The 26,963-nt window shown below is 31.6% G+C and overlaps 1 protein-coding gene across 1 annotated transcript; it reads left to right on the forward strand.

Annotated features, from left to right (window-relative positions):
* Positions 1–15,441: 15,441 nt before the first annotated feature.
* LOC120081132 (uncharacterized) lies at positions 15,442–26,239 on the forward strand. Its single transcript, XM_090315300.1, has 8 exons — positions 15,442–15,563; positions 15,669–15,781; positions 22,535–22,854; positions 23,204–23,281; positions 24,015–24,098; positions 24,754–24,885; positions 25,381–25,503; positions 26,048–26,239. The coding sequence occupies exons 1-8, from the start codon at positions 15,442–15,444 to the stop codon at positions 26,237–26,239; spliced, it is 1,164 nt and encodes a 387-aa protein (XP_090171426.1).
* The last annotated feature ends 724 nt before the right edge of the window (positions 26,240–26,963 follow it).

Below are 26,963 nucleotides of genomic sequence, written 5' to 3' on the forward strand. Positions count from 1 at the left end.
CATTCCTCTTATTTCTTTCTTTTGTGTTTATCTGTCTTTTTCTTGGTGTTTTGTTTCCGTTTCTGGACGCGATCAATTGCATTTAGTTGGTTTTTTTTTTTTGGCGAATTAATAAGTGTAGTTATTTTCTTTATTAATGATGTCAAGATTAATGCATTCTTACTTGTATTGACGACAATATCTGTATTTTCAGATAATTAATTTGAAGACCAAGTCCCAAAAGAAAAAGTATGATTCATCTCAACATAACTATTTGATTTTTTAGTTTTTAATTTTTAAAAATTGGGCTTATTTTTTTTCACAATTTTTTATTTTTCTATATAGAGACATTTAAATGGTTAGACAATTTAAAAAAAAAAAAAAAAAGTTTTGAGAACTATTTTTTCTTCAAATTTTGGCTAACAATTTGACCTTTAATATTATGTTTCTTTTAAAATATATATTTTTTAAATTATAAAGTAGAAGTATCTTATTAGTTTTTTATGATCAAATTAAATTTTGACCAACTTAAATGTCATGTATCAAAAGTATATTTTTTTTATTCAACATATTTCATTGTGTTTGTTACATTGTGATTGTCACCCTCTTGTACAGTGAAATTACAATGTTAACTTTCCTCTCCTACATTTTGCAATGTGAAATCACCAACTACATATTGTATCATCTTTTTTTTGATAATTTCGCACCATTCACATACAAGTGCTTTAGTACAACAAATATAGGGTAGGGATTTCAAACTTTTGACCTAAGGAAAAAAAATATCGTGTGCCAATTATCATTAAGATAAGTTTATATTGGCAACTTACATTTAACTTAGAATAGAGTTTCTTTTTTTTTGAAGTATATCAAATTCAAAACTCATGTGAACAATATTGGAATTACAAAACCAACCTTATTTATTTTCAGGTCGAGTTGGTTCCTATTAAGATTTTTCTAACAAATTTATAAAACTGAAATATCCATTGTTGCATTCAATGGCACCAACTCGCCGACCAGTTGAAAATAATAATTCTCTAATCAGAAGATGTCTGTATATAGCAACATATCAATTATCATGGAAAATCATGGATGGAGTCGGATGAGATGAGATTTCGTCAAGAAAGCTTAAAATATGGTTGGTTTAGATGTGTTATTTATGTTAGACATATTTAAATAATAATACATTCAATTATGGAATAATAATTTATCATATTGGATTATTTGATTAGATTGGATCATATTATGTGATTTAATTAATTAAGATCCTAGATTCCTAATTGAGTATAAATTTAATGAGTAGAAACCAATTTCTAGTTAATTAAGGTTTAATGGGAACCTTGATTGAACTAGCATATAAAAAAAACTTTAAGACTATGATCCCCAATATACCAAAACAATAAATATCTTTCTTGAATCTCATCTAGAGAGATTCCAGTAAAGGCATTCGAAGTTTTGGTTGAGGAAGACTATAGTCATCTTAAAGTCATCGTCATCTTGAAGCTATAATCAATCTCAATGGAATATGGTATGTTATTTATTCTTGACAATTTGGCATGAATAATCTTAGGGTTTATTTATTCAATATAGATGTACATGGGGCCTTTTCGGTATAGAATAGGTTATTATAGTCTTGTCGGTTATAAAAAAAACTATGTGTTTTTATAATTCGTGTTTGGGGTGTAGACTATCATAGTTTGGTTTATAATAGTCTGTGTTTAGGGTGCAGAGTATTTTAATCTACGTTATAATAGTCTGTGTTTTGAGTGCAGGTTATTATAGTTTGAATTATAACAATCTATAAGTTGAATATAGATTATTTTAAACCGTGTGTAGCTTTTTCTACTACCATCTTTTATAATACTAATAACTATGCAAATGAAATATCATATTTTAAAAATATAATTAAAACTATATGTTTCACCAATTTATACAAAATTAATTGGATTTTAATTTATGTTAAAATCTAACTCTATGAAATATAGTCAAACACTTGCTTCTTCTCCCTTCCCATCATGACTAACTCTATAAAATATGCAAGTGCCACTTTCATCGCATCCTCGTCGCTCCTAAAGTCCATGGCAAGAAAATGTTCCTCAGCTTCAAATTGTTTCAATCTAGGTCTATCGTTGAAGTATAAGTTTATAAGCCTAGTAGGGTTAGGATTATTCTACACCACTCGCATCTGTACTCTAAATCCAGTGATGAGGTCAAACTCATCCTTAATGAATGATACCCTAGACCCAAATAGATTAAAAGAAATTACATTTGGTTTATCATCCACAACCTCCCTCAGAAGTAGGTGATGTATTAGTTGCCCATTGAGGGTGAGAGTACTATCTAAGATGGGTCTGAATATGGTTTGTCTAAACATGTCTAACTAGACCCTTCATCTAGATCATCATACAAGTCTTAGTCATAAGAGAACACAAAGATAACGAAGCGTGAAAGTATCTTGTTGGCTCGATCCTCGGCTTCATAGTAATTACCTGTATGTGCCATAAAACATAGTACAATGTTAAAATCCCTAGTGAAAGAAAATATCCTTAAAAAGGACGAGAAAGAAGCTAGAAGCCATCACCAAAAGACAAATCTCTTGAAGTTTGTAAATCTTGAGTTGTACTCTCTATGGTTTGTCTCGTAAAGTTGTGTTGATTTCTATCCTTTGTCTTATGAAGTTACTTCACAAGACAAACTTACGACATTACGAGACAAATGACAAAGAGCTTTTGAGTTATTTTAAAAACTTCCACCTGTTGCGAATACTTCAGAGACCAATATTCGCAACAACTTCACGAGATATTTGTCTCGTGAAGTTCAATATACCCAAAAAATGCAAAATCAAACCCAAACGAACATATAGCCCTTATCCCATATATTTTACAGGTTCTTTTAAGTTCGCTAAAGTTCAAATGATGATAAAAAAGGGTCTTGGATTTTTTACTAACCAGAAATCACACATACTCCCCCTCTATAAACAACAAAATTGATACATTTAGAAAGAAAGAAAATGGAAAAGGTACCTTTGTCAAAATTCGAATTAAGGCGAAGAGGTAATGGAAGACTAAAGATGGATCTCTTTTACAGAGATAGGGGAGTCTTTGCGAGAAGAGAGTCCAACAATGGTGAAGAAAACTCAACGAGAAGAAGAAGAATAGAACATTCTAGATGAAGAGATTTTCACGGGAAGATGAGATTTGATTTAACTTTTTGAAATGACCATTTATTGAAGGGTAAAATTGTTTTTTTACGTGGTGGATCCTTCCAAAGTCTGAAACGTTAGAAGAGAGGTTAAAAAAAAAGTAGATTTTAAAGATGAGATTACTTTTGAATGGGGAAAAAGTTTTTGGGTCAAGATTAGCAATTTCCCACGATACTAAAGAATTCTGTATTTTCAAACATTAACTTGAAGACCAAGCCAAAAAAGAGGGAGGGAGAGAGAGAATAAAATTTGATTCATCTTAAATTTCAAATAGGTCAAATTATTTAAACCCATATTTGATAACAATTTGATTTTTTTAATTTTTAATTTTTGAAAATTGAGTTTGTTTTCTCACAATTTCTTACTTTTCTATCTAGAGACATTTAAATTCTTAGTCAATTTTCAAAAAAAAAAAAAATGAAAACTACTTTTTTTTTCCTTTCATATTTTGGCTTTTGATTTTAAAAACATTTCTAAAATATAAACAAGAACACATAAACTAATAGGTGGTAGTGATGTTGTTAGACTTAACTTTAGAAAGATCAAATAGTTACTAAATGAGGCCATAACAACTTGATCTTTAGTATTATATTTTTATTAAAAATATATATATATTTTAAATTATAAAGTAGAAGTTTCATATCAGATTTCTATGATTAAATTAAATTTTTGACCAACTTAAATCTCATGTACCAAAAATATATATTTTTTCATTCAACATACTTTAATGTGTCTACTACATTGTGATTGTCACCCTTTTGTATAGTGAAATCACAATGTTAACTTTCCTCTCCTACATTTTGCGATGTGAAATCACCAACTACATATTGTACCATCTTGTTTGAATAATTTCTCACCATTTATGTACAAAGTTTTTTAGTACAACAAATATAGGATGGGGATTTTAAACTTTTCACCTAAGAAAAAAAGGTACGTGTGCTCATTATTGCCAAGATAAGCTTATATTGGCACTACATTTATTTTAACTTACATTTAACTTAGAATAGATTTTTTAAAAAGCAATATCAAATTCAAAAGTAATGTGAACAATATTGGAATTACAAAACTAGCCTTATTTATTTTCAGGCTGAGCTAGTTCCTATTGAGATTTTTCTAACAAATTTGTAAAACTGAAATAACCAATTCTGCATTCAATGGCACTAACCCGCCGACCAGTAGAAAATAATAAATCTCCAATCACAAGATGTCTGTATATAGCAACCTATCTATTAATAATTATCATGGAAAATCTATGGAGTCGGATGAGATGAAATTTCGTTTGAAAAAGCTTAAAAAATTGTTGGTTTAGAGATGTCATTTAAAGTAGAAAAGTTAATGGTCAGTATCGATTTTGATCAAGATGCACTAGGATGAGCTCAATTGGCCAAAAATGGTGCTATTTGTGAAAGGTAGAAAACTTTTAGTGCTATTTTTTATAATTTCTCGACCGACTCTGACAGTGGTAAACATCTATAGCTTATAACACATTCTAACTCATTACTTTTGCTTCTTACAGTCATTCATTCAAGTAAAGCATGTGTGACAAAGCTCCTAATTGATCTATCTCCTTGATAGAATGTGCATATCCGTCTTCAAAGAAAGAATGATCTTCTAAATTAATGCCATCTTTAGGTTGCCCAAAATGTAATCGGATCTGCATCTTTAGGTGCCATGCATGTTATGTTGGAATGTACATTCTCTATAAAAGTTTGGTCACTTCTTCTTCCATCTGGTGATCTCCTCTGGACTACTGGGAGGTTCTAAGGTTGACATGCTCGTAGCAGGAATTGGATTGTGGGATGATTACCCTTTGGATCGATCTTTTGGAAGAACCCGAGACATAATAATTTCTTAAGAAATGGAGTTCCATATCTTGCATCGTTCAAAATTGCTATTGATTCATGCTTTGCTCGAGATGGAGGCGGGGCAGTGGTTCGATAGTTGGTGTTGCCCTTGTTGCTCCAGGCATCCCCTCCCTCCCTCCCAACCTCCCTACCTACCCCAATTCTTCTCCTTGTCCTGCCTACTGCTGGCAATTGGAAATTCATCGTGGAAGCGACCTGTGTTGGGAATATCCTAAACTTCATCGTTCGTAATATATGAAACATATTCTATTTTTCAATAAAAGTATTATTGAAATTGTATTCTATTATAAAATCCAATAAACGAACTCATGGTTATAGTATGAATACTTTAACTCTATATAGAGCCATAAAAAATGATCAAGTTATAGCATATAGCCTAAAATGTCTATAAGTATATGAATAAGATTTTGTACTTTATCCTGGGGATACTATGGATGCGACCCACTTTGTATACTGATACAAATGATGTGATTCCGAAATCGTTCATGTGAAGACATGCGAGTGGGAGCATTCCTATGCAAAAGATGCTTGCATAAGACTAGACTACGAAATAGTCACTTTTCTTTATAACGACCGTTTACTGTTACTGACTATTTCAATTCGATGACTTAGGGTAACTCAATCTTAATCCTGAGCTAATTATGAACTCTTGTTTATTCAAGATTATCTTTTGATCTGCATAGGTGAGAGTAGTTCAACAACACTGTTAAATAAGCCTCCCATTTTGGGATAAAACCGGATAAATAGCTGGGGACATAGTCTTGCAAGAAGAAAATCACTCCTACCCAATTTAGGGTTGGTAGATAGATTCTTTTCTTAAGTACTGATTCCTGGTCTTGAACAAAGGGGTCCTGCCCCTTTATGATAGAGAGGGACATGGTTTATTAATTGGACTATAAACCAATTATTCACCAATTGTTCAATAGAGGATCAGTGGTGACTTAAGAAGTAAGATGTATTTACAAGGGTAAAACGGTAATTTTGACCTAGCTGTAAAAATGAACGACATGTGAAGGATTGACTTATTGGTTAAATCAAGTGGACAAAAATATATCTATAATAAGGAGAGTGCAACTATCAAGCTATGGTGGTATGTCTCGGTAGTTAACGAATATTGATTATTTCGGATTAAAGAGTTTAACTGATTAATCTCAAATCATTGGAGCTCATAATCTGTAGGTCCATAAGGTCCCTCTACTCTCGTAAAAGATTAAACCTTGGATTAAAATATTGAGTAAATTTGAAATGTTCAAATTTGGTTTTAGGGTTTAGATTTGAAATATTTAAATTAAATTTTCAGGGTTTGGATAATTATATTCGATATAATTAACGTTTAAATTTATTGAAATTAAACGTATTTGGAGAGTTAAATATGTTTAAATAATTATTTAAATCTTGATTACATGAATAAGATTCATGGTTTAATTAGGTGTTTTATTAATATAATATTTGATATTAAATTATTATTATTTCATTAATTAAAATTGTTTAATTAATTAATTGAATTAATTTCATTTTAAAAAGATGAAATTCAAGTTTAGAAATTTAATTTAAATTAGATTTAATTTATTTTTTAAATTAAATTTTATTTTAAAATGAAAAATGAGAATTTAAAAAGAGTTTTTAAATTGTTAAAGTGGATTTATCCCAAAATTAGATTTTGAGTGGATTAATCCATAATTTAACAGCTATCCCATTTACTAAGTGTTAATTGAAGTGTCAATCAGTGGAGTTAGTTAGTGCTTGCATGTTTGAGCTTAATAAAAGCTTTAATTTCTGAGTTTTGAAGCTTCATGCTATCAAATTTTGACAAAAATTTTGCAAAAGTTAGTTTTGCTCTCAAACTCTCTCAAACTCAAACTTATCTCAATCCCTCTCAATTTAGAGTAGAGGTGTACATGGTTGGGTTGGATTGGGTTGAAGATGTTTTTAGGACCAACCCAAAAATTCGGGTTAGTTAGGTTGACAACCCAAATGACTCAAATAAAGTCTCCAACCCAACCCTTAAAATTCGGGTTATATTGGGTTGGGTTGTCGGGTTATAACTTATTTTTTCTTTTTAATTAAAAATATGTAACTTTATATACAACACATGACTAATAACTAAGATCTCATCAAATTCAAATACCAAATACCAAATATCTATGATATTTATTGTAAACTTTAAACAAAGACCAATATCATAATAATTTTAAAAGAAAAATATTAAAAAATGACAAATTAATCAATACAAAGTAATCAAACTTTAAACAAAGATGTATATATATTATTAATATATACAAAATTCGGGTTGGGTTGGGTTGGGTCAACCCTTTTTTTAGCCAACCCACAACCTAATCCAACCCAATAAAAACAGAAAAAGTTGAACCCAACCCTTATATTTTGAGTTGGGTAGTCCAAGTTGTTGGGTTGTCAGATTATTTGTGAAGGAACTCTTATCAAAGAGTACCTCTGAGCGGAAGCAATATCGTTCCAAACTCATTGTGACAGAATTACCGCATTCACAATCAAACAGACTAGTTATGCATTTAACAACAAATTACGGCATGCTTTGAATTTTAAATAACAAGAGGGACGAAAGACATACTAGTTGAAGAACTCTTCTTCACAGAAATCTCGCTCTCGTCAAGGGAAGCAAATCTTGTTGTCGCTGAGATCGTCCAAGCCGTCCACCAAATCACGCTGTCGTCTACCCATGAACAAACTCCTCACGAACAAAGCAGCAGGGAAGACACTACCACTCGGAACCCTCGGTATTCTCAGAGTGAGAACCCAGAAGGTATGGGCTCTAATGGATTTGCTAGAGAGAAGGAGGAAGAGACGATCATTTACCACAACCAAACAAATGGGAGATATCGGGTGTCTATCGTATAGACGGATGCTTGATCATTTAGGTAAAGGTGCACGATCGTGTAATAAAAAAAATTTGATCGTATAAACGATCGTTTAGTAAACCGCTTGGGTGCGCGATCGTGTAGAAAAAAACTAGACGATCATTTAGTAAATTCTATGCGATCGTTTAGGAAAGGCGCACGTGTACACAATCGTTTAGAAACTTTGAGCTATCGTTTATGTTCTCATTTGCTACATGATAGGCAGTATACACAATCGGTGAGCGAATGCCTGATCTCTTGCAAAATGAAAACAATTTTCATTTTATTCTCCAGTTACAAAAACTGTATGTAACCTCCCACTAACTCATTCAGTTACAGAGAAAAATCCGCAAACAACTATCCTATAATTATTTAATTAAAAAAATATATAATCATATTATATTTATAACCTATGGTTTAATATCACATCATATGCAATATATGAACTATACTCTTTTTCTCCTTCACTAGATATAAATTATATTTATATCCTTTTTCTCCAATTAATGTATCTCATACATCATGTCAACTATATCATATATAATTGACCCGTTTAATTATATCATATATAATCAAACTCCCTCTTGTCAATTTGAACACTTCAAACTGACCCAAAAACTTATTCTCAACTTGAATCCATTGAGCTACCAAGGGGACCTTATGGACCTATGGCTCGAAGCTCCAACGGTACGTGAATAGCTGACTAAACTCTTTAGCCACGAGATCCACCATCCGTTAACTGCCAGGCATTCCACTAAAGACTGACAGCTGCACTCTTCTTACCGCAAATATATTTCTGTATCCATCGGATATAACCAATCAACAGTGTGATAACCCTTCGCAGATGCTCGTAAGTACAGCTGGGTCAATTTACTGTTTTACCCCTGTAGTTACATCTAATTCCTTAAGTACCACTGATCCCTTTAATGAACAATACAACATAGTTCTACTATGTATGGACACCTCTCGGGCCCCGGAATTAGCCCTTAAGGGAGCAATTTATCTACTTACCCCTAAGAAGTAAATTCCATCTTGTGTAACTGAGTTCCCATCTCCCAAATTAGATGAATCCCCAAAGTGGTAGGTTTGAATTAGCGATCTAGCCACTCGCACCCGTGCAAATTAAAGGACTGCCCTCAAAAGCAGGAGTTTCCCAACTCACTCAGGATTGAGGTCATGTTACCTATGGTCATCCTAGTGAAGTGAAGTCTATGTCATGAACAACGTTATATAATGAGACTATAACACTTCTTGGTCCGATCTTATACAAACTCCTTTGTAAAGGACACCCCCGTTCACATGTCTCCACATGAATGATCAGGATCAGACCATCTGTAGCAAATCCTAACACTATTCTACAAAGCAGGTCGCATCTGTAGCGTTACCAGGATAAGGTTTTCCTTCTATATCTATATACTACAGACCATTTTGTTTATCACTTAAGATATAATCCACCTGTATGTCACCATATACATGTTTAAGCTACAACGACAACCAAGGATCTTAGTTTATTGGTTTGTGGTAAAGCAATTAAAACATCCAATGTTTCATAGACAATAGTGAAGAAAATATCATATATTATTACATCACAAGCGTTTGTTCAAACCTGTGTTTACAAACTACAGAACCCAACGAGAGTTTAGGGCATCATCCCCAACAATTTGAACACCCCTAGTTCAGAGTTCCACCACTCAAATCCAAGTCTAAGAATAGTAGAGAAGATTCTTTTGCTGAAGAATTTGAAGGTCAAATTCGTGGAGAGAAGCAAGAATTTGAAGAAATCGACAAAGGTATTCTAGCTGAAACCCTTTCTTTAAAAACCTGTTTTTATATCATGCTTATTACTCAAATTAAGTTTAATTAGAATGTTTAATGATTCTGTTAGCTTCCGTTTTATGCATGTTTACTCTATCAACTTGGTAGGCGTGAATTGTTCAGGACCATAAAGAGCATGTGATCTTAGGAGGTTGTACTCCAATTCGAAAGGATGGAGCATTAGCATGCTTCAAGTTGAAGCCCTGCTGGATGGGTTGAAAGCGGTCTAGGTCGAAAAATTGGTTACTCAAGGTTGATTTTGAAAAGCTCCTTAATAGAGATGTTTATGCTGAAATTGGAGTTCTCACCCAGGATATTCTTTTTGTTGGGAAAAATATTGTTAATATTCAACATTTTTGTCACATTCAAGAGAAGCACAAAACGACCTACGCTATTGCAACTTTGGGTTCTACTTGAGGTTGTTATTTAAAAAAATATTTTTCAAGATTGTATTTTCTTCTTCTCTCTTATTTGAAGAAGGGTTTGTTTCAACTCAGGTTAAGCTCATGTAACCAAAACAATTGCATATGCAAACAATTGTTGCAGAAAATAGTATAGAAAAAAAAATTACAAAAAGTAAAACTACTAAAACACTAACCTTATATCAAACTTCTGAAAAAGAGAATGCATTGAGACTTGCTCATTTGTTGCAATTGTTGACTTATCGTGCCCTTCTAGAATGAAAATTCAGCCTTCACAAGAAAATTTAATCAATTGGAATATATGTAAATGAGTTGGGTTTTATTTAGGGGTGTTCTTTGGAAACCGCTAAAATCGAACCAAATGCTAAATCGAATCGAAACTGAACTGAAATTAAATTAATATGGTTCGGTTCGATTTGATATATTTTCAAACCGAATTATTGCGGTTCGGTTCGGTTTCAAATTTGAAATCAAACCGAATCACTTTTTTAATAAATATATTAAAAATAATATATATATATATATATATATATATATATAATTTAAAAATATGAAAAAGCAATAAAAACTAAAAACAATGGTAAAACTGAACCGCAAATAATTTAGAAATTATGAAAAAGTAAAAAAAAAATTAAAAAACCAAAAAAATATTGAAACCGAACCGAACCAGAAAATATAATTTTAAAAATTTACGATTCGATTCAATTTGAGTTCTAAATCGAACCGAACCGTGAACATCCTAGTTTATCTTTCAAAATTTTTTGACTAATGGCCTTTAATCTTCTTCCTTTTCAAACCCAAATGATCCTGAATATGTTTCCTAATTATACGACTATGAAATTTTCCTTTGTTCTAAAATGCATTTTCCTTATTCTTTCTTTTATGAATTAGTAACTTTATTTAATATTGGTATCAACACATATTATGTCTTGCCAAATTTGGAACCTTGAATTCATATTATCCCGCATCGACGTAGATATGAAGAAGCAGTTAATTATTCTCATTTAAATAAATAAATAGTTAAAAGCCTTATAGTATAATGACATAGTTAGGGGTTGATATAACTTTTAAAATAATTGTTGACTGTGCTTCTAGAAAAAATCGGCTGTTAAATGAAGTAAATTGATGTTTAAATTTCAATTTAAATGTGAAAAAATAGATTATAATATTTGGTAAATAAATACAAAAACATCTTACTTAGATATAATAATTAAAATAGACTCATAAATAATTTTTTATTCTATTTTGTAGTTTAAAATTTTAATAATTGTTTAGAATGGTATATTTTGTTTGTTATAGATTAATTTTTAAATATTAAAGAAAATAACTTCATTTTTTAAAAAATCGATACGGTATGTTTTTTTTTTTTTAAGAAAATGAGGCATTCAACTAATGAAAATTATAAAATAGATTTGATTAGGGGAGAATTAGATAGATGTATAAAATAAATCTTATTTTTAAAATATAAAATTGAAAACTAAAAATTCATTAAAAACTCTATCCGGTAAACTAATAGGATATTGTTTTTAAAATAGGTTTAAAATTAACTTGTTTTTTTAGAGTGATTGTAACATATTTTATTCAAATCTAATTTACTAAATGCAAAAGACAGTTGTGATTTTTCTATCTTCACCTGTATATCTCCCAAAAACAAACCCAAACGCAGGCTAAATTCCATGGGTATGTCTATAATTTGCATGATTCCATGGACTCAATATCGACATGAAGGATGAATCGAAATTTCTATTATATCGTTGAAAAATCTACAGTAGTCAACAAATAAGCAACAAGTTGTCACTAAAAAATAATTTTTAAATCTTTTGTTTTTATATTTTTTTCAAAAATATCCACCAAAATTGATATTTCATCAATATTTTCATTGAAATTCTTGTGTAAAATTAAGACTTTAATATTTTTGCCCAATTCGACATTTTAAATCTTTAGTAAGTGAGACTAAATTAGGACTTTGTGGATTGAGATAATAATTGGTAAGTTTTATTTATTTAAACTCAAACCCAATTCAAATAATATGAAATGAATTGGAATTGATCGAATTTTTTGTTGCATATAAATGAGGGTAAAGAAAATCTTAGATGATATAACATTAAATTTATTTTTCTCATTAGTTTAAGCACATTTTGGGTCAATCAATAATTTAGGATAGTATTAAAGCAAATGGTCATATATTCAAACTCTGTCATTTTAATATTATATTATCCAACGTATGATTGGTAAATCCCAAGAGAAAGTCAATTTTGGACCTTAAAGTTCATCTAGTTTGATTTTTATTTTATTTCTAAAGTTCAATAAAATATGTCATATTAGGCTAATAAGAATTTAATTTTCCCTTGACAATTAAGGATATACATGGGCCGGATTGTGTTGAGACTAATCCAAAAATTCGGGTTGGTTAGGTTTATAATCCAAATGACCTATATAAAGTCTCCAACCCAACCCTTAAAATTCATGTTGGGTTGAGTTGAATTGTCGGGTTATAACTTATTTTTCTTTTTAATTAGAAATATGTAAATTTATATACAATATACGACTAATAACTAAAACTTCATAAAATTCAAATGTAAATACCAAATATCATAATAATTTTAAAAGAAAAAGACTAAAAATTCACATATTAATCAACCCAAATTTTTTTAGTCAACCCACGAACCAATCCAATCCAACAAAAATAGAAAAAATTTAATCCAATCCAATCCAACAATAAAACTAATCCAACCTAACCCTTACATTTTGAATTGGATAATTCGAGTTATTTGAACACCCTATTCATAAGTATGAAGTTTTTTAAATTTACAAATATCGTCAAATTTAAATAGAGTCTATCAACGATAAAAGTCTATCGCGATAGACTTGGCTATATTTATAATTTTTTTAAAAATAATGTTATACACTTGATTATTATTTCTAAAAATGCTATCAATTACAATTACCCTAATATGTATGATAATAATAAACATGTCTATAATTACTATAGAGAGCTAGATGTAAAAATAGCAACAATTTTATCCACTCATTATAAGAATTTGGGCTTTTTTTTAAGTATAAATTGGTCGTAGGTGATTTGAACCACAAATCTCAATACATATGGTGTTGAGTTATGTTCTTATAGAGGAAAAAAAAAAAGGAAAAAGAAAATGGCTAATCTAGAGAAGAGAGAGAAAAAACAATCATTAAATATTTAAACATAGATTGACACTTATTTTTCTCATCATAAGTTAGAAGTTAAAATGTCTATTCTATAGTGTCGATCTTTTAGTCCAATAATGTGCATGCTGAAGATCGAACCAATCAAACTTTGAGATGATATTTAATTCTTTTATATACTAAGTTATGCTTGGATTAACAATAAATTTCTTTTAATTCTTGAATATAATAATTGTAATATTTCACATTTTACGAGATTTTGGCTAATTTCGAGGGAAATTATGTTTAAATCTACAACGGTCCCGTAATTTTAGATTAATAAAACTGAGTGGTTTATGGATTATAATTTGAAAAATTAGAATCTAAGATTAAGAACTTAAATTAATTAAATTAAAATCAAATTCAAAAGTTAATAACTAATAGTGGAATATTTTAAAGAGGAAAATTTACCATTTTAGTCTCTAAATTTTAAAAAATAAGAGTAAAAGTCCTGTTAAATAATATAGTATTATTATTTTAAATAATTACATGATATTTTAAATTAGAAGACTAATTTTTAAAAGCCAACTTTTCTCTCTAAAATTAATAATTTTAGAAATAATTTTCTAATTTTAAGTATCATATAATTAAAAAATACTTCTAATACTTTTTAAATGTATTCTTAAAATTTCAACTAAAAAGTTACATTAGTGAAAATTTAGGAACTGAATGAAAAGAAAAATTATGCATCATCTTTGTGCTGCTTCCAATAACAATCTATCATGTGAGAGATTTTTTATTTTTTTTAAGTAAAATGAATACCCAATTGTGCTTTTTTTAAATCAAGAAATTCAATCCACATATTTTTTTTAAATAAAAAGATTAAACACACATATTCTTTAAAACTAAAACATATTCTTCGTAACCATAATCATGCTTTTTTTATTTTAAGACGAGGTAATATCTCATTTTAAGGACAAAAAGTAAAAATGTTTATATATATCTAAAGAAAATTAGAGGAGAAGAATTATGAGATAATTATTTGAAGGAAAAAACTTAGGAACAGTCGAGTATTATCTACTTAGATTGTGCTAAAAAAATTTTTAGTGCGAGTAAAAAAAAGGAAGACTATGGATAGTTGCTGCATCTAATCATTGCTTCAGTATAAACGTAATCTAATATCCCTCTCTTTTTCCTTGGACGTAAAGTAACTGTAATCTCCTTCCCACGCCTTTCCATCTCCGTCGAGACTCACACGAACAGACCCTTGACGACGCTTGCGAGTGGCAGCAGACACAACGACGGCGAACAGCGGCCGGAAACCAAAGAAAACACGCAGCCTCCCTCGGCGTTTTCTCCGTTTCAGCAAGGTTTGCCACTTACCCACAAACGACCTTAGTTTTGTGTTACCCACTCTCTTATGGTTTCAAATTTGTAGGATTAAGCTAATTCAGACACATTCTAAAGTCCTTGAATCCGTTCAAAGTTTGCTTCTGGAAGCTATGTAAGTTCTACATTCTTTCACTTCACATTCAATTTTTGATATCGTAATTTTACATTTTTCAAGTTGATTCTATGGTTGGGGCAAAATCTTTTAAGCTCTTATTTATGGGTATTTTGTTGCGTTGTAGACATAGCATTTTTCTGTACATGTCTGTTATAGATGATTTTATGTTAGATGATATAATATTAAATTTACTTCACCCATTAACTTAAGTTTTTGGGTTAATCACTGATTTAACTTGTAACAATGTTATTTCCTCTACCGTTAATATTGATTTCTGTTTGTTCGTACTTCTACATATTTCAAGCCCACAAGTGAGAAATATTAGATGGTATAATATTAAATTTACTTTCACTAAGTGATTTAACATGATATCATAGCAGGAAATCAAAGAGGTCCTAAACAATGCTATTTTCTCCCCAATTATTATTGATTTCCATTTGTGTCTTGAAGGAAAGTGTTAGACGATATCATTTTAAATTTATCTTCACCCATCAATCTAAGCTTTTAAGTCAATGAGTAATTTAACACATATATTAGATAAACATAGTTTAGCTTAGTCATTTTGTCGCATGAGTTATTCTTTTGTTCGTGTTTAATTTTCAGCAGTCCCATAAGGTTGATCCTTCGGGGTCCTTCTAGGATGCGTCAAGTTACAGCTGACCCACAACCTGATTTTAGCTTTGATGATTTGGGAGTGGAACTTCATTCCATGGAGGAGAAGCTAAAGACATCCTCAACGCCTTTCAAGAGAACGCGTTCACTGTATCGTAGTTTTTTTATATTTGAAAAAAAATAAATAAATAATAATGATTTTGTGCATGCTTCTTGTTTTCAATGTTAAATAATTTTTTATTTATATGATAGTAGAGACTTTCCCGTCATTAGAACTATGAAGAGAAGCTCCAAGCCTTTTGTAATGGGCGTGTACGAAGATGAACTACAAGGAATATTTAGTGATGGTGATGAGACCTTTAATATTAGTATTGTTGTTTTCAAAATTTATTAGAGAAATATTGTTGTTTTGAAACTTATTAGAGAAATATTGTTGTTTTGGGATTTCAAGGCTAGAAGTCGAGGGTTGAGGATTCGACTAATGTAGAGGTCGAACGTTGAGAACTCGACAAACAGATAAAAATATGGAAACAATACGTAAATTAGAGTTGTCGAGGGTTGAAGTTTCGACATACATAAGTCGAAACTTCAACCCTCGACAAGGAAAAGGAAATCTCGCTAATTTTGTGATAAGGATCTCACTCTAGAAGGAAATCTCGAAGGGAATCTCGTTAATTTTGTATATTAGGTTGTCGAAGGTTGAAGTTCTGGCATACATAAGTCGAAACTTCAACCCTTGACAAGGAAGATAAGTGGGTGAAGCAAATTGTAAGAGAGAGCGAGATTGAAAGCAAGATTGTAGGGGATAGCGAGATGGAAAGCGAGATTGTAGGAGAGAGCGAGATTGAGAGAGTGAGATTGAAAGCGAGATTATAGGAGAGAGCAAGATTGAAAGCGAGATTGTACGAGAGAGCGAGATCGTAGGAGAGAGCGAGATTGAGAGAGCGAGATTGTGAGAGCGAGATTGTGAGCGAGAGTGAGATTGAGTCTGCCACATGGATTAAACGGCCAACCAGTCAGCTGACTTGGTCTGCCACATGGAAATCGTCTTCACTTTATTTACTTTCCATAAGTCTGAAAAAGTGCATATATATCACCAAGCTGCCCTTGCTCTGATTCCCCTGCACGATTCCCTGCATGCATTGACGTTATCCGATTCCCCTGCTCCGATTCCATGCATTCATTGACGCATTCATGCCTCTCTGCCATAGTCTTAATGCCTTTTTAACCACCTTAAACTTGTGGGTCGAGTGTTGAACACTCGACCTATATCCTTTTAAACCACCATCCTCTTCATTTTTCCTCAATCAATTCCTCGATAATTTTTTAAGACTCACTGCCCTTGATTTTGCTCATTCCTCTCCCCTTAATTTGCTCACTGCCCCTTCATAGCTCACTGCCTTCGAAAATAAGCTTTCGAAATCATCTTCCTCTCCTCCCATTTCCATTTCCATTTCTCTTCTTGTATTTCGTTTAATACAAATTATTCTCACACAACTATACTGGTTCGTTACTCTACTAAATTTTTATTTTTTAAGAATAATTATAAATTTTATTTTTGTTCTTATATTATTATTTTTTTTTATAGATTCTAGTTTTTTTTTTAATTTTTTGTAATTGTTGTCAGATAACAAATAACAGGAAAAAAGGACGAACGTTGTCACTTTGAAGGAAAAAAGAGAACTACCGTCGAATCTGTGAGTTGAACGTATGATATTTGAAATGTTTAGTTTATTCTTATGATATTTGATTTATTTAGTATTAACTTTGATGTTTATACTGTTAAAATGTTTAGTTTATTGTTATGTTTAAGAAGTTGATATTTATAGTTTAATACAAAATTATTGTGATAGTTAACAAGTTTAGTATAGTTTCAAAAGTTTAATATAGTTTGAAAATTTTAGTTCATTCATATGATATTTGATTTCTTTAGTATTAACTTTGATGTTTATAGTGTTAAAATGTTTAGTTTATTGTTATGTTTAAGAAGTTGATATTTATAGTTTAATACAAAATTATTGTGATAGTTAACAAGTTTAGTATAGTTTCAAAAGTTTAATATAGTTTAAAAATTTTAGTTTATTCATATGAAAATTATTGTTGTTATGTTTATTGTGATAAGTTGATATTTTCTAGTATTAACTTTGAAAATATAGTTTAAAATAGTTTGAAAAAGTTTAATTTAATTTAATTTTTTATTTTGTATTAAATTTGAAAAAATAGTTTTAAAAAGTTTACCTCATTTTAATTTGAAAAGTTTAATTTGTTGTTATTTTTAAAAATAGTTATAAAAAGTTTAATTTATTGCTATGTTTAAAAATAATTATAAAAAGTTTAATTTATTGTTAAATTTAAAAAGTTGATGTTCATAAAACTTAAAAAGTTGATGTTTATAAACTAAGAAATTTAATATTTTTTAATATACTTCTTATAAAAAGTATAATACAAAAAATTGATATTTGTCTTTTTTTTTTATTTTTAGAAAATGGCAGGCAAATGCTTGGGATTTTTGTTGTTTACAAATGCTAATATGATTGATGGTATTGATGGAGTTGAGTATGACCAACCACCAAGTGGGAGTTTTACCATAAATGTGAACAGTGGAATTGTATTTAAACAATTCATTCAAATGATTGGGATGTTACTTAGTGTAGATATAGGAGCAAATCAGATAGAAATAATATATAGACATCCCAATCTAGAACCATAAGGATCAATAAGATATATGTCATTCCCTATTTCGAATGCACAAGCTATGAACTTAATGTTCTCAATGGCAATGCCAGTGCCAAATGTAGTGCATTTATACGTAAATGTAAATATGATAGGGGTGGATCCTGATACATCATTTAACCAGTTTAAAGATCCAACTCAATGTATCGATCCTGATCCGGAGTCAGTTGCATCGCCATGTGATAATGAAAATATGGCGGCTAACAACCTGTACAGAGAGTTCAGAACAGAAACGGATGACGAATTTGTAGAGTTGGATTTCGATGGTCGTGAACATGAGATGCTTTCAGATACATTTAATGATTTGGATATGAATGTATTGGATAGCATTCGGGAACATGACCCAATTGTAGCTCTTGTGGACGTTGACAATATGCAATTGTATAAAGGAATGATTTGTCAAGACAAGGAAATGCTACAACACGCGGTCAAATATTTTGCTATAAAGTGTCACGCACCATACGAGGTTGTTAAATCTACACTGATGATTTGGACAATTCAATGTAAGAAGTGGGAGAAAGGTTGCAAGTGGAGACTTCGTGCAATAAAGAAAAAATCGCATGGCTTGTTCAAGATCACTAAGTATGATGAGCAACATACATGTTTTTATTCAGAACTAAGTCAAAGTCACGTGCAATTGGATTCATCAATGATTGCACTGGAGTTTTGTGACGCCGTAAGAGAAAAACCATATATCAGTGTGGCACAACTGCAGTCCGACATCAAATCAAAGTTTGGATATCATGTTCCTTACCATAGGGTATGGGAGAGAAAAAGAAAAGCGTTGGCTAAAGTGTTCGGTGATTAGGATGAGTCTTACAAATTGTTGCCTAGGTGGTTATATATGGTTAAGCAGACCAATCCCGAAACACGAGTAGAGTGAAGAGTTAAAGAAATGCTTACTGAAGGCCATGTTATCCTAACTTCTGTATTTTGGGCATTTGGTCCTTGTATAGAAGCTTTTAATAAATGTCGGCCGATCATTCAGATAGATGGTACACACTTGTACGAAAAATATAGAGGAAAACTGTTGATTGCTACATCAGTTGACTCGAACGACCATCTGATCACAGCCTTGGTCGAGAGATGGAGGCCCAAGACGCATACATTCCATATGTCTGTTGGAGAGTGCACTATCACTCTATAAGACATAGAAGTGTTGTTGGGGTTACCTGTTGACGGTCAGCCGATCACCGGAGTAATGTACGATGACTGGTTAGAAGTTTGTCAACTGTACCTCGGTGCGACCCCACCTGCCAAAAAGATTAAAGGATCGAGGTTAAGTTTAATATGGTTAGGAACACAATTTCGTGAGCTCACAGATGATGTAGACGAGAAAACCGTAATAAGATATGTGCGAGCATATATACTACAAATGATGGGTGGAAGTCTGTTTTCAGATAAATCAAGTCATTTTGTTCACTTGATGTTCCTGCCACTGTTAGCTAACCTCCATGATGCAGGGCAGTATTCATGGGGTGGAGCATGCTTGGTATGGTTGTATAGACAACTATGCAAAGCAACAAGACCTGAGGTTCGAGAGATAGCTGGGCCTCTCATACTTTTGCAACTATGGGCTTGGGAGCGATTTCCAACAATGGCTCCACAGTTACATCATGTTAATGACGCTCAGTTAGTTGGACGAGCCTACGGTTCTCGGTATGTTGTTTTAATTCAATTTAATTTTTATATCACTGATCTAGTTAAACTAATTTCTAAATTATCGATTTAAAAATTTAGGTGGAGAGACAAATTTTGTGTAACTAGGACAGCCACACATGCAATCAACCAGTATAGATACATATTTGATCTGCTTCAACCTGAACAGGTACATTACACTAAACCTAATTGATTATTTTATTCACATTTTTATTGTATTTGTCTTTAATATTCTCTAATATAATATTTTGTGTTTCAGGTTATTTGGGAGCCATACAAATTATTGTGCATAATTTGCCTAATTTTTGTACGAATGGTCAAAACATATGGTGGACGATAAGTCCTCTCATATGTTTTCACATTGGTGAATGGCATTTTCCTGACAGGGTGATGAGACAATTCGGTTTTCAGCAGTATATCTCATCGCCTTGTAATACTGAACCCGTACTGCATGATATTGACCTAAGGACTGGAGATTGGTCAGAAAAAGTTGCACATTTAGTAGTGTGATGGCACTATCGTACAAGGTTTATTGTAGTGGGGATTTCTCTTGAACAGTTTGACACAGATGTCACTCTAGAATATATTCATTGGTATAATAATATCACAAGGCGCTACGTCACTCGTCCGGGAGCAGCTGTGGGTCATCTAGTAAATGAATGAATATTATCTAATTTTTTTAATTTAAATTTATTTTAAATATTATCTAATTGTTTTATATTCACAGAGATCGAACAACAGTAGACTCCGTGAAGTTGCAAATGATCCGAACCAGGTTCTTGCTATATGTAGTGACAACCAAAGCTATATGGAGGAAATTCATTATATGTACGATATACCTATTGTTTCTCCACCAGCTCCTAGACGTAGAGGACCTGTTCGGGAAGAGGATGAGTTTGATGAGGTTACACATAATGTGGAAGAGTTGCCCCCTATGACATAGACGTAGAGTCAAACTGATTATGTTAATCCGATGATGTCAGTATTTGGTTCAGGACATTATGACTAAGAGGCTGGTTCTTCGTCTTCATACGTGTATGGACATGGTCGGGGTCGTGGAGAGCATAATGAATATTTATATTATGAAGCGCCTTGTACCAGAGCAACATCAAAAAGAACCCGAGCAACCTCAAGTTCGAAGTCGACGACGACAACCAGCTCGAAATCGACGGCGTCCGCCTTGTGGGGCACATTGATTTTTGTAATTATTTTTATATAAATGAGATATTTAATTTACATTTTTTTATTTTTATGAGTTATTATTTTTTTAATTTATTCTTTTTAGAGTTTAAATAAAATAATAAATATTTTTAGAATGTTTTTTATAAAATGGAAAATTTTAAAAAAAAAAGAAATTTATACGGTATTCTCGCTCTCTATCAAAATCTCACTCTCGCTCTCGCTCACGCTCACGCTCATGCTCATCGGTATTCTCGCTCTCTATCAAAATCTCGCTCTCGCTCACGCTCAAGGTCATGATCACGCTCTCGCTCTCTCAAACTCTCGCTGTCTCTCATAATCTCGCTCTCGAATTTGATTGGGAAGTTCAGTGGCAAAAAGAAGAGATTCATTTGCTTGTTATTTAGTTAGACTTGCTGAGATGATAGAATCCATTTGAAAACAACAATATTTTCTTTAAAAAAAAAAAAAAAAGAAGGTCGAGGGTTCAAAATTCGACCTATCTAAAAAAAACAATATTTTTACAAATAGTTTGAAAACAACAATATTTTCCTAAATAGTTTCTAAAAGTACACTATCCTTTTAATTTTCTCGATGGTGATGTGGTTTATCACCAAAGTTCAAATGCTAAGCACTTAAATTGTGATGGAATTTTTCTCAGGTACTTTATTTCTTTATTTTTTCGTTTAAAGTCATCATTTGATTTTAGAATATTTGTGCGTAATCTTCCCCGCATATGTTTTTCCATGTGGAATTTAAAATGAAAATGTGCTTTGTCTAGTTTTATTTAACTTTTGTGGACTTGTTCATGTTTTTGAACTTTTCTTCATCATGTGATGTGCAAAATTTTTATACACTACTATATTTTGATTTAAACTATTTCATATTTGGCTTTCTTCCATGACGTTTTTAGGTTTTTCTTGTCTTCTCTACTGTCTAGTGACATTGAAGATTCCAACAATGAATCAACTCTTGAAGCACAAGCCAATCTGAAGGAGAACATGGATTTAGTAGAAAGTTCTTTAGCTCTTCTAACATATGATCATCTGCTTAATCTGAAGGTACTAAGGGGAGTATATAATCTATATTTCTCTCTTATTGGCGTCTACACATTTTTTAGCATCTAAATATGAATGCAACATACATTCCATTTCTCATGATATTTTTTGTCCATCCATCATGTCACTATCAACATTTTTTCAATTAGTTTTTACTTGGTTTAGTAGACAATACTTTGGGAGAGAAGCTATTGTAAAGGAATCACTTTAATATTGAATAATGATCTTTCTTTGATAATTCTTGGAGTTTTAGATGCTGTATTGCATCATTTTAGATACTATGAAGTCAGATTTACGTGAAATCAGTTAAATTGGTGGTTTTTGGGTACAAAAGCTCATTAGTTATATGATTTTAATTTGGATGTTGTCATGGTCGTATTCTTGTTTAGTCTGGCATCTCTGAATTAGAACTTAGAAAACATAAACAAAGTATATGGATATCTAGCTAATCTTCCTTTCTGCTGATGTTTTACTAAATTTGTTTATATACAGGAGGAAATCAGGAACCAACTCGGAGACTGACCTTACTACCTACTTTAAATGAAAGTTCGAGTACTGCAATCTCTCGAATTGAGAAATACTATGAGGCAAGAGGAGAAGCTGACTGGAGATTTGATACTGCCATAGAAGCTGAGAGGATAGTAATGAAAGAGGCAGCTAAAAGGGAAGCTGCTGAAAACTTAAAACAGGTTGATGTTGTAAAAGTGCAGGAAACTATTAGCCAACCTAAAGGAGCTGCTCAGGATGGAATAAATGTGTCAAGATCACCAGGTGATTTTAAGCATGAATGTGACAAAAGCTTTTCTGTTTTTGTAAAAAATTGTCGACACTTTATATTTCTTTTTCCATTCTATCTGGTTGTTTTCATCTTTACTTCTCTTTATCCAAAAGATAGATATTCATGTGGCTTTTTGTGTTTGGTCTACTAAAGAATATCTAGACCACCGTTGCTTTTCTTTTCAATGGATGCTAACTATAAGACATGCATGGAATAGCTACCATCTTTGGTTGTCTCTTTCATTATTCAATAGCTAACTTTGTTTTCATTTATCTGTTCTTGTATTACTTTAGCTATCATGCAATTGGATCTTGTTCTTGAACTTTTTTTTCATGTAGTTGGCTCAGTGCCTCGAAGTTTCTAACTTCCTTTTGATATTTCAGGTCGTTCTCCTTTCTCAAATTGAATATACAGATGTACCATTTGCATTCAGCCAAATTATTGTTCTTGTTACCTCACGGGTACTGCATTCATGTTATTGTTCCTGTACATATTGTTTTTTCTTCTCCCGAATGTCTCATTCCATATTTTAATATCAAAACCCCTGCATATAATGTTATGAATGTGATGTGAAATCAAGGGCACCAAATAAGTTTGACTCCAAAAGACGTTCTCAGTTCTACCACAAGTGGCTTAGGCAAACTTTGTAGGAACAAGCATCTCCTTAACATCACATTGCCACTTGGTACACACAAGAAATCACTCAAAGGAGAAGAAGAAAATGACTAAAATTGATGGTTAAGCATGTGGCCAAAGTCAAAACTTTCAAAACTCTTTCACCATCAAAATTGAAATGTTTCTAAGGAATATGCAACCGAATCGTCAATTCAAGGTGCTCTCCTTTTAGAGCAAAAAGAGAAACTCCCCATTTTTAGTGCATCAAAATGTCTAATTTCTTCAAATTTACAGATGAAGTTTTTAGATAGTCTCTTAAATGGTTAGTGGTAAGCTCACCTCAGGTACGATATCGATTGATATTATTGTATAACATAAAATTTTATCATATTAACTGAAGAATAATCATGTATAGTTATGCTTGTTTGTTGCCTATATTGAGTGTATAGTTGTAATAAGGCATTGTTTACATTGTGTATGTGTGTATTTTTTTCCCTTCATAATTTTGTATTTTCTAATTTTTTTTTAATACAGACTATCGTATCACGTATACTGATGCAAGCAAATTATCTTAATCAGGTCCCAAGTGCTATGGTTCTTTTTCTTGCAGAGCTCCACAGAGCTTGCATTTACACGGTTCCAAAGCACATAGAATATTCAGCGGTTACTACTTTCCAACAACTTAGATCATCCTTATCTATAACCTTTTTTGATATGGTAATACTCTACAATTTTATTGATCTGTCTTCTCCTCTTTGATGGCAGTCTACTATGTCCTTGATGAATACAGTCTTGATTGACTGATTTTTTCTCTTGCCAAATATTTTGGGCCTTGTGATTGCATCTTTATCTGTTAACTACCGAAAATTTCATAGAAGAATCAATATCTTGCTTGAATGTATTTCTTTTAATTTAGTCTAGAAAATTGTCTTTTAGTGAACTTTCGTGCTTTACTAGTTTCCAGGCTTCAGTCATGTCTCCTGCAACATGAAGGGGGCTGTATTGGAATTTTCTAATCTCTAATACATGTAAAATTAAGTTCTGAACAATATTTGTGCTTTATGTGTCTAAAACATGGTAAGAAGAAAAATATATAATGTTATTGCAATTTAATGAAGAAAAATTTGTTTCTTTGAAAAACCTTATTCTAATGTCCAGGCAGATTAATACTCCATACTTTGTTTAGGTTTCGAGAACAAATTCCACCTATTCACAGAAATTCTCATTTCAAAATTTAAACCGCATTTAGATCAAAACAAATAGTCTAGTGCACTTATGTTGTATATTAACTATGTTAATTTTTAACATACTGCCATAGGCTGCATTTGAATCCAAAGAGTCATATTACAAAACTATTGGATTTCGGGAGGACAACGGAAAAATGGAGAGTGAAGAGAATTATTTGATGCGGCTAGAAGCATTCATGAAACTATATGGGGCATTGATTCAGGTTTGTCCCTTCTAATAGCTCAAGAAGTACCTTGAAATATCTCATCTTCCTGCTTATTATTTTAGAGATTTATATAATTGGGCTACTCAAGGATCAAAATATCAATGTCGATATCGATATCAATATTTCTATTTTTTACGGATATATCAACGGATACATGGATAAATAAGTCACGAAATTTATAAAATTTATTTAGATTAGTAATTAAGTTGTTTGTATTCTCGAACTAAGCTATGGATGTTGTTATTAGAATTCCTATTCATATTGGACTAAATGGATAATAGTTTTCATGTTTTACGAATATTTATAAAAGATGTTGGAGATATTCATAGATATTTAATATCGATGTCAAACCATTCGATTCACGAATATATTGACGTGTCGATAGATTTCATCCTTGGAGCTACTTTTGTTATCTAGTTACACCCATGTTCAACAGTAATGACATTAGCAATCTATCTATAAAACCAAGTCATGAAAATGGTTCATTTGCAGACAGAAGTTCCTGGTATCCGTAACTTACATGGTCTTGAGGAAGGTTGGGCATGGCTGACAAGATTTCTAAATGCAGTTCCCGCCAATATATATACAGCAACCGCGCTCCGTGCATTCTTACAAGTAAGTTGAATAGAATTTTAATGAAATTTTTATATGGATAACTTATTGTTGGAGGCTCGAATGAGATTTCTCCCAACTTTGGAAAACTTAAGTTTTTGGGTCTCCTGCTTATGTCATCATAGGATGAAATCACCAAAACAATTGGAAGCAAGATCTTGTTCTACTTCTCGTTTCTTGCTCCTCTATATGTCTCATCTTTCTCAATTCGCTTTTTCTATGGTCAGAAATCTTCCCGCTCCTCGATTAACAATTTTCTCTTAAAAAAATCGAAAGAAGAAGAAGATTGAAGAAGAGAAGGAACACATGTTTATGTATATTGGATTAAGAAAAATAAGTTGCAGATTGAGAATCGAGAATTGAAGGCCACATGTGTATTTTTTATCGAATAAGTAATTTCATCCAACGATGGAGTAAGTAAAAGGTCAAAAAAACAAAAAAAAAACATACTTTTAAAGTTGGGTCAGATCTCATTTGGGCTTAAAAAAGACATGGGTCTCTAAGCGAAAAAAACTAAGAGTTCAACCCGTTTTGTATCATCATATAGGTAGCAGGGTTTGCACTGTTTAGAAAATATGAATCCCAATTCAGAAAGCTTTTGAATATCATCTCTGACAACTTCTTGAGTGCACTAAGAGGAAAAGAGAACATAGAGTTGAATGGGATCATTGTGAAAATTGGATTCTATTTGGAAGACCAGAAATTCCTTCAACAACCAGAAGGAAGAATCTTGCAGTAATGTTTGGGTTGGGCTTGTTCTCTTTTCTTTTTTGCAAGCTTAAAAAATCAGAGGTAACTTGAATTTTGGAGATTTCTTCAGGGCTGATGTGAGAAATAACCAATTTTGAAGTTTTATTTGGAAAAATAGAACGTAGCAAACAAATTTAAATAATAGAAAATAATAATTAGTAAACGACCAAACTATCCTAAAAACAATAAAATTAAGTACAAATGAGAATTCAGTCCTTTATGCTTCTGGCGGTTAATAGGATATATGCATGCGAGGGAAGCCTACGACCAGGCGAAAATTACCGCTAGAAACGTCCACGGGGCGGGTTCCCCACAGGGAAAATTTCCCCGCCATAATTTTTTTCAAACAATTTTTTTTATTTCAATTAAATATATATTTTGAACAATTCCTTAAAACATATCCAATACAACTTTCATTTAAATAAAATATTATTAATTTTGATATAAAAACAATAATACACATTATAATTAAAATGCCAAATTCTCATAATTTTTATAAATTAAAATTCAACAATTAGAACATCTTATTATAAATATTAAGACATCTAAGGGATTAAAGTAATAAAATCTTAAACTTGAATAATTAAAACCATCGTAATTATCGTAACAAAGTCTATATATATATAATAAATTTATAATTTATATACAAAAATCAGGATGGGGCGGGGACACGGGGTTGGGGTTGGGGAATATATTCCTCACTCCCTCCCCCA

The sequence above is a fragment of the Benincasa hispida genome, chromosome 7, assembly GCF_027475165.1.
Source record: "Benincasa hispida cultivar pf3 chromosome 7, pf3_genome.v1.1, whole genome shotgun sequence".
Lineage (NCBI taxonomy): Eukaryota > Viridiplantae > Streptophyta > Magnoliopsida > Cucurbitales > Cucurbitaceae > Benincasa > Benincasa hispida.

Coding starts and splice junctions, on each gene's coding strand:
- LOC120081132 (XM_090315300.1), top strand. CDS start 15,442: ATGCGTCAAGTTACAGCTGACCCACAACCTGATTTTAGCTTTGATGAT. Junction 15,782..22,534: donor TGATGAGACCTTTAATATTA/GTATTGTTGTTT, acceptor GTTTATATACAG/GAGGAAATCAGGAACCAACT. Junction 25,504..26,047: donor CGCTCCGTGCATTCTTACAA/GTAAGTTGAATA, acceptor ATCATCATATAG/GTAGCAGGGTTTGCACTGTT.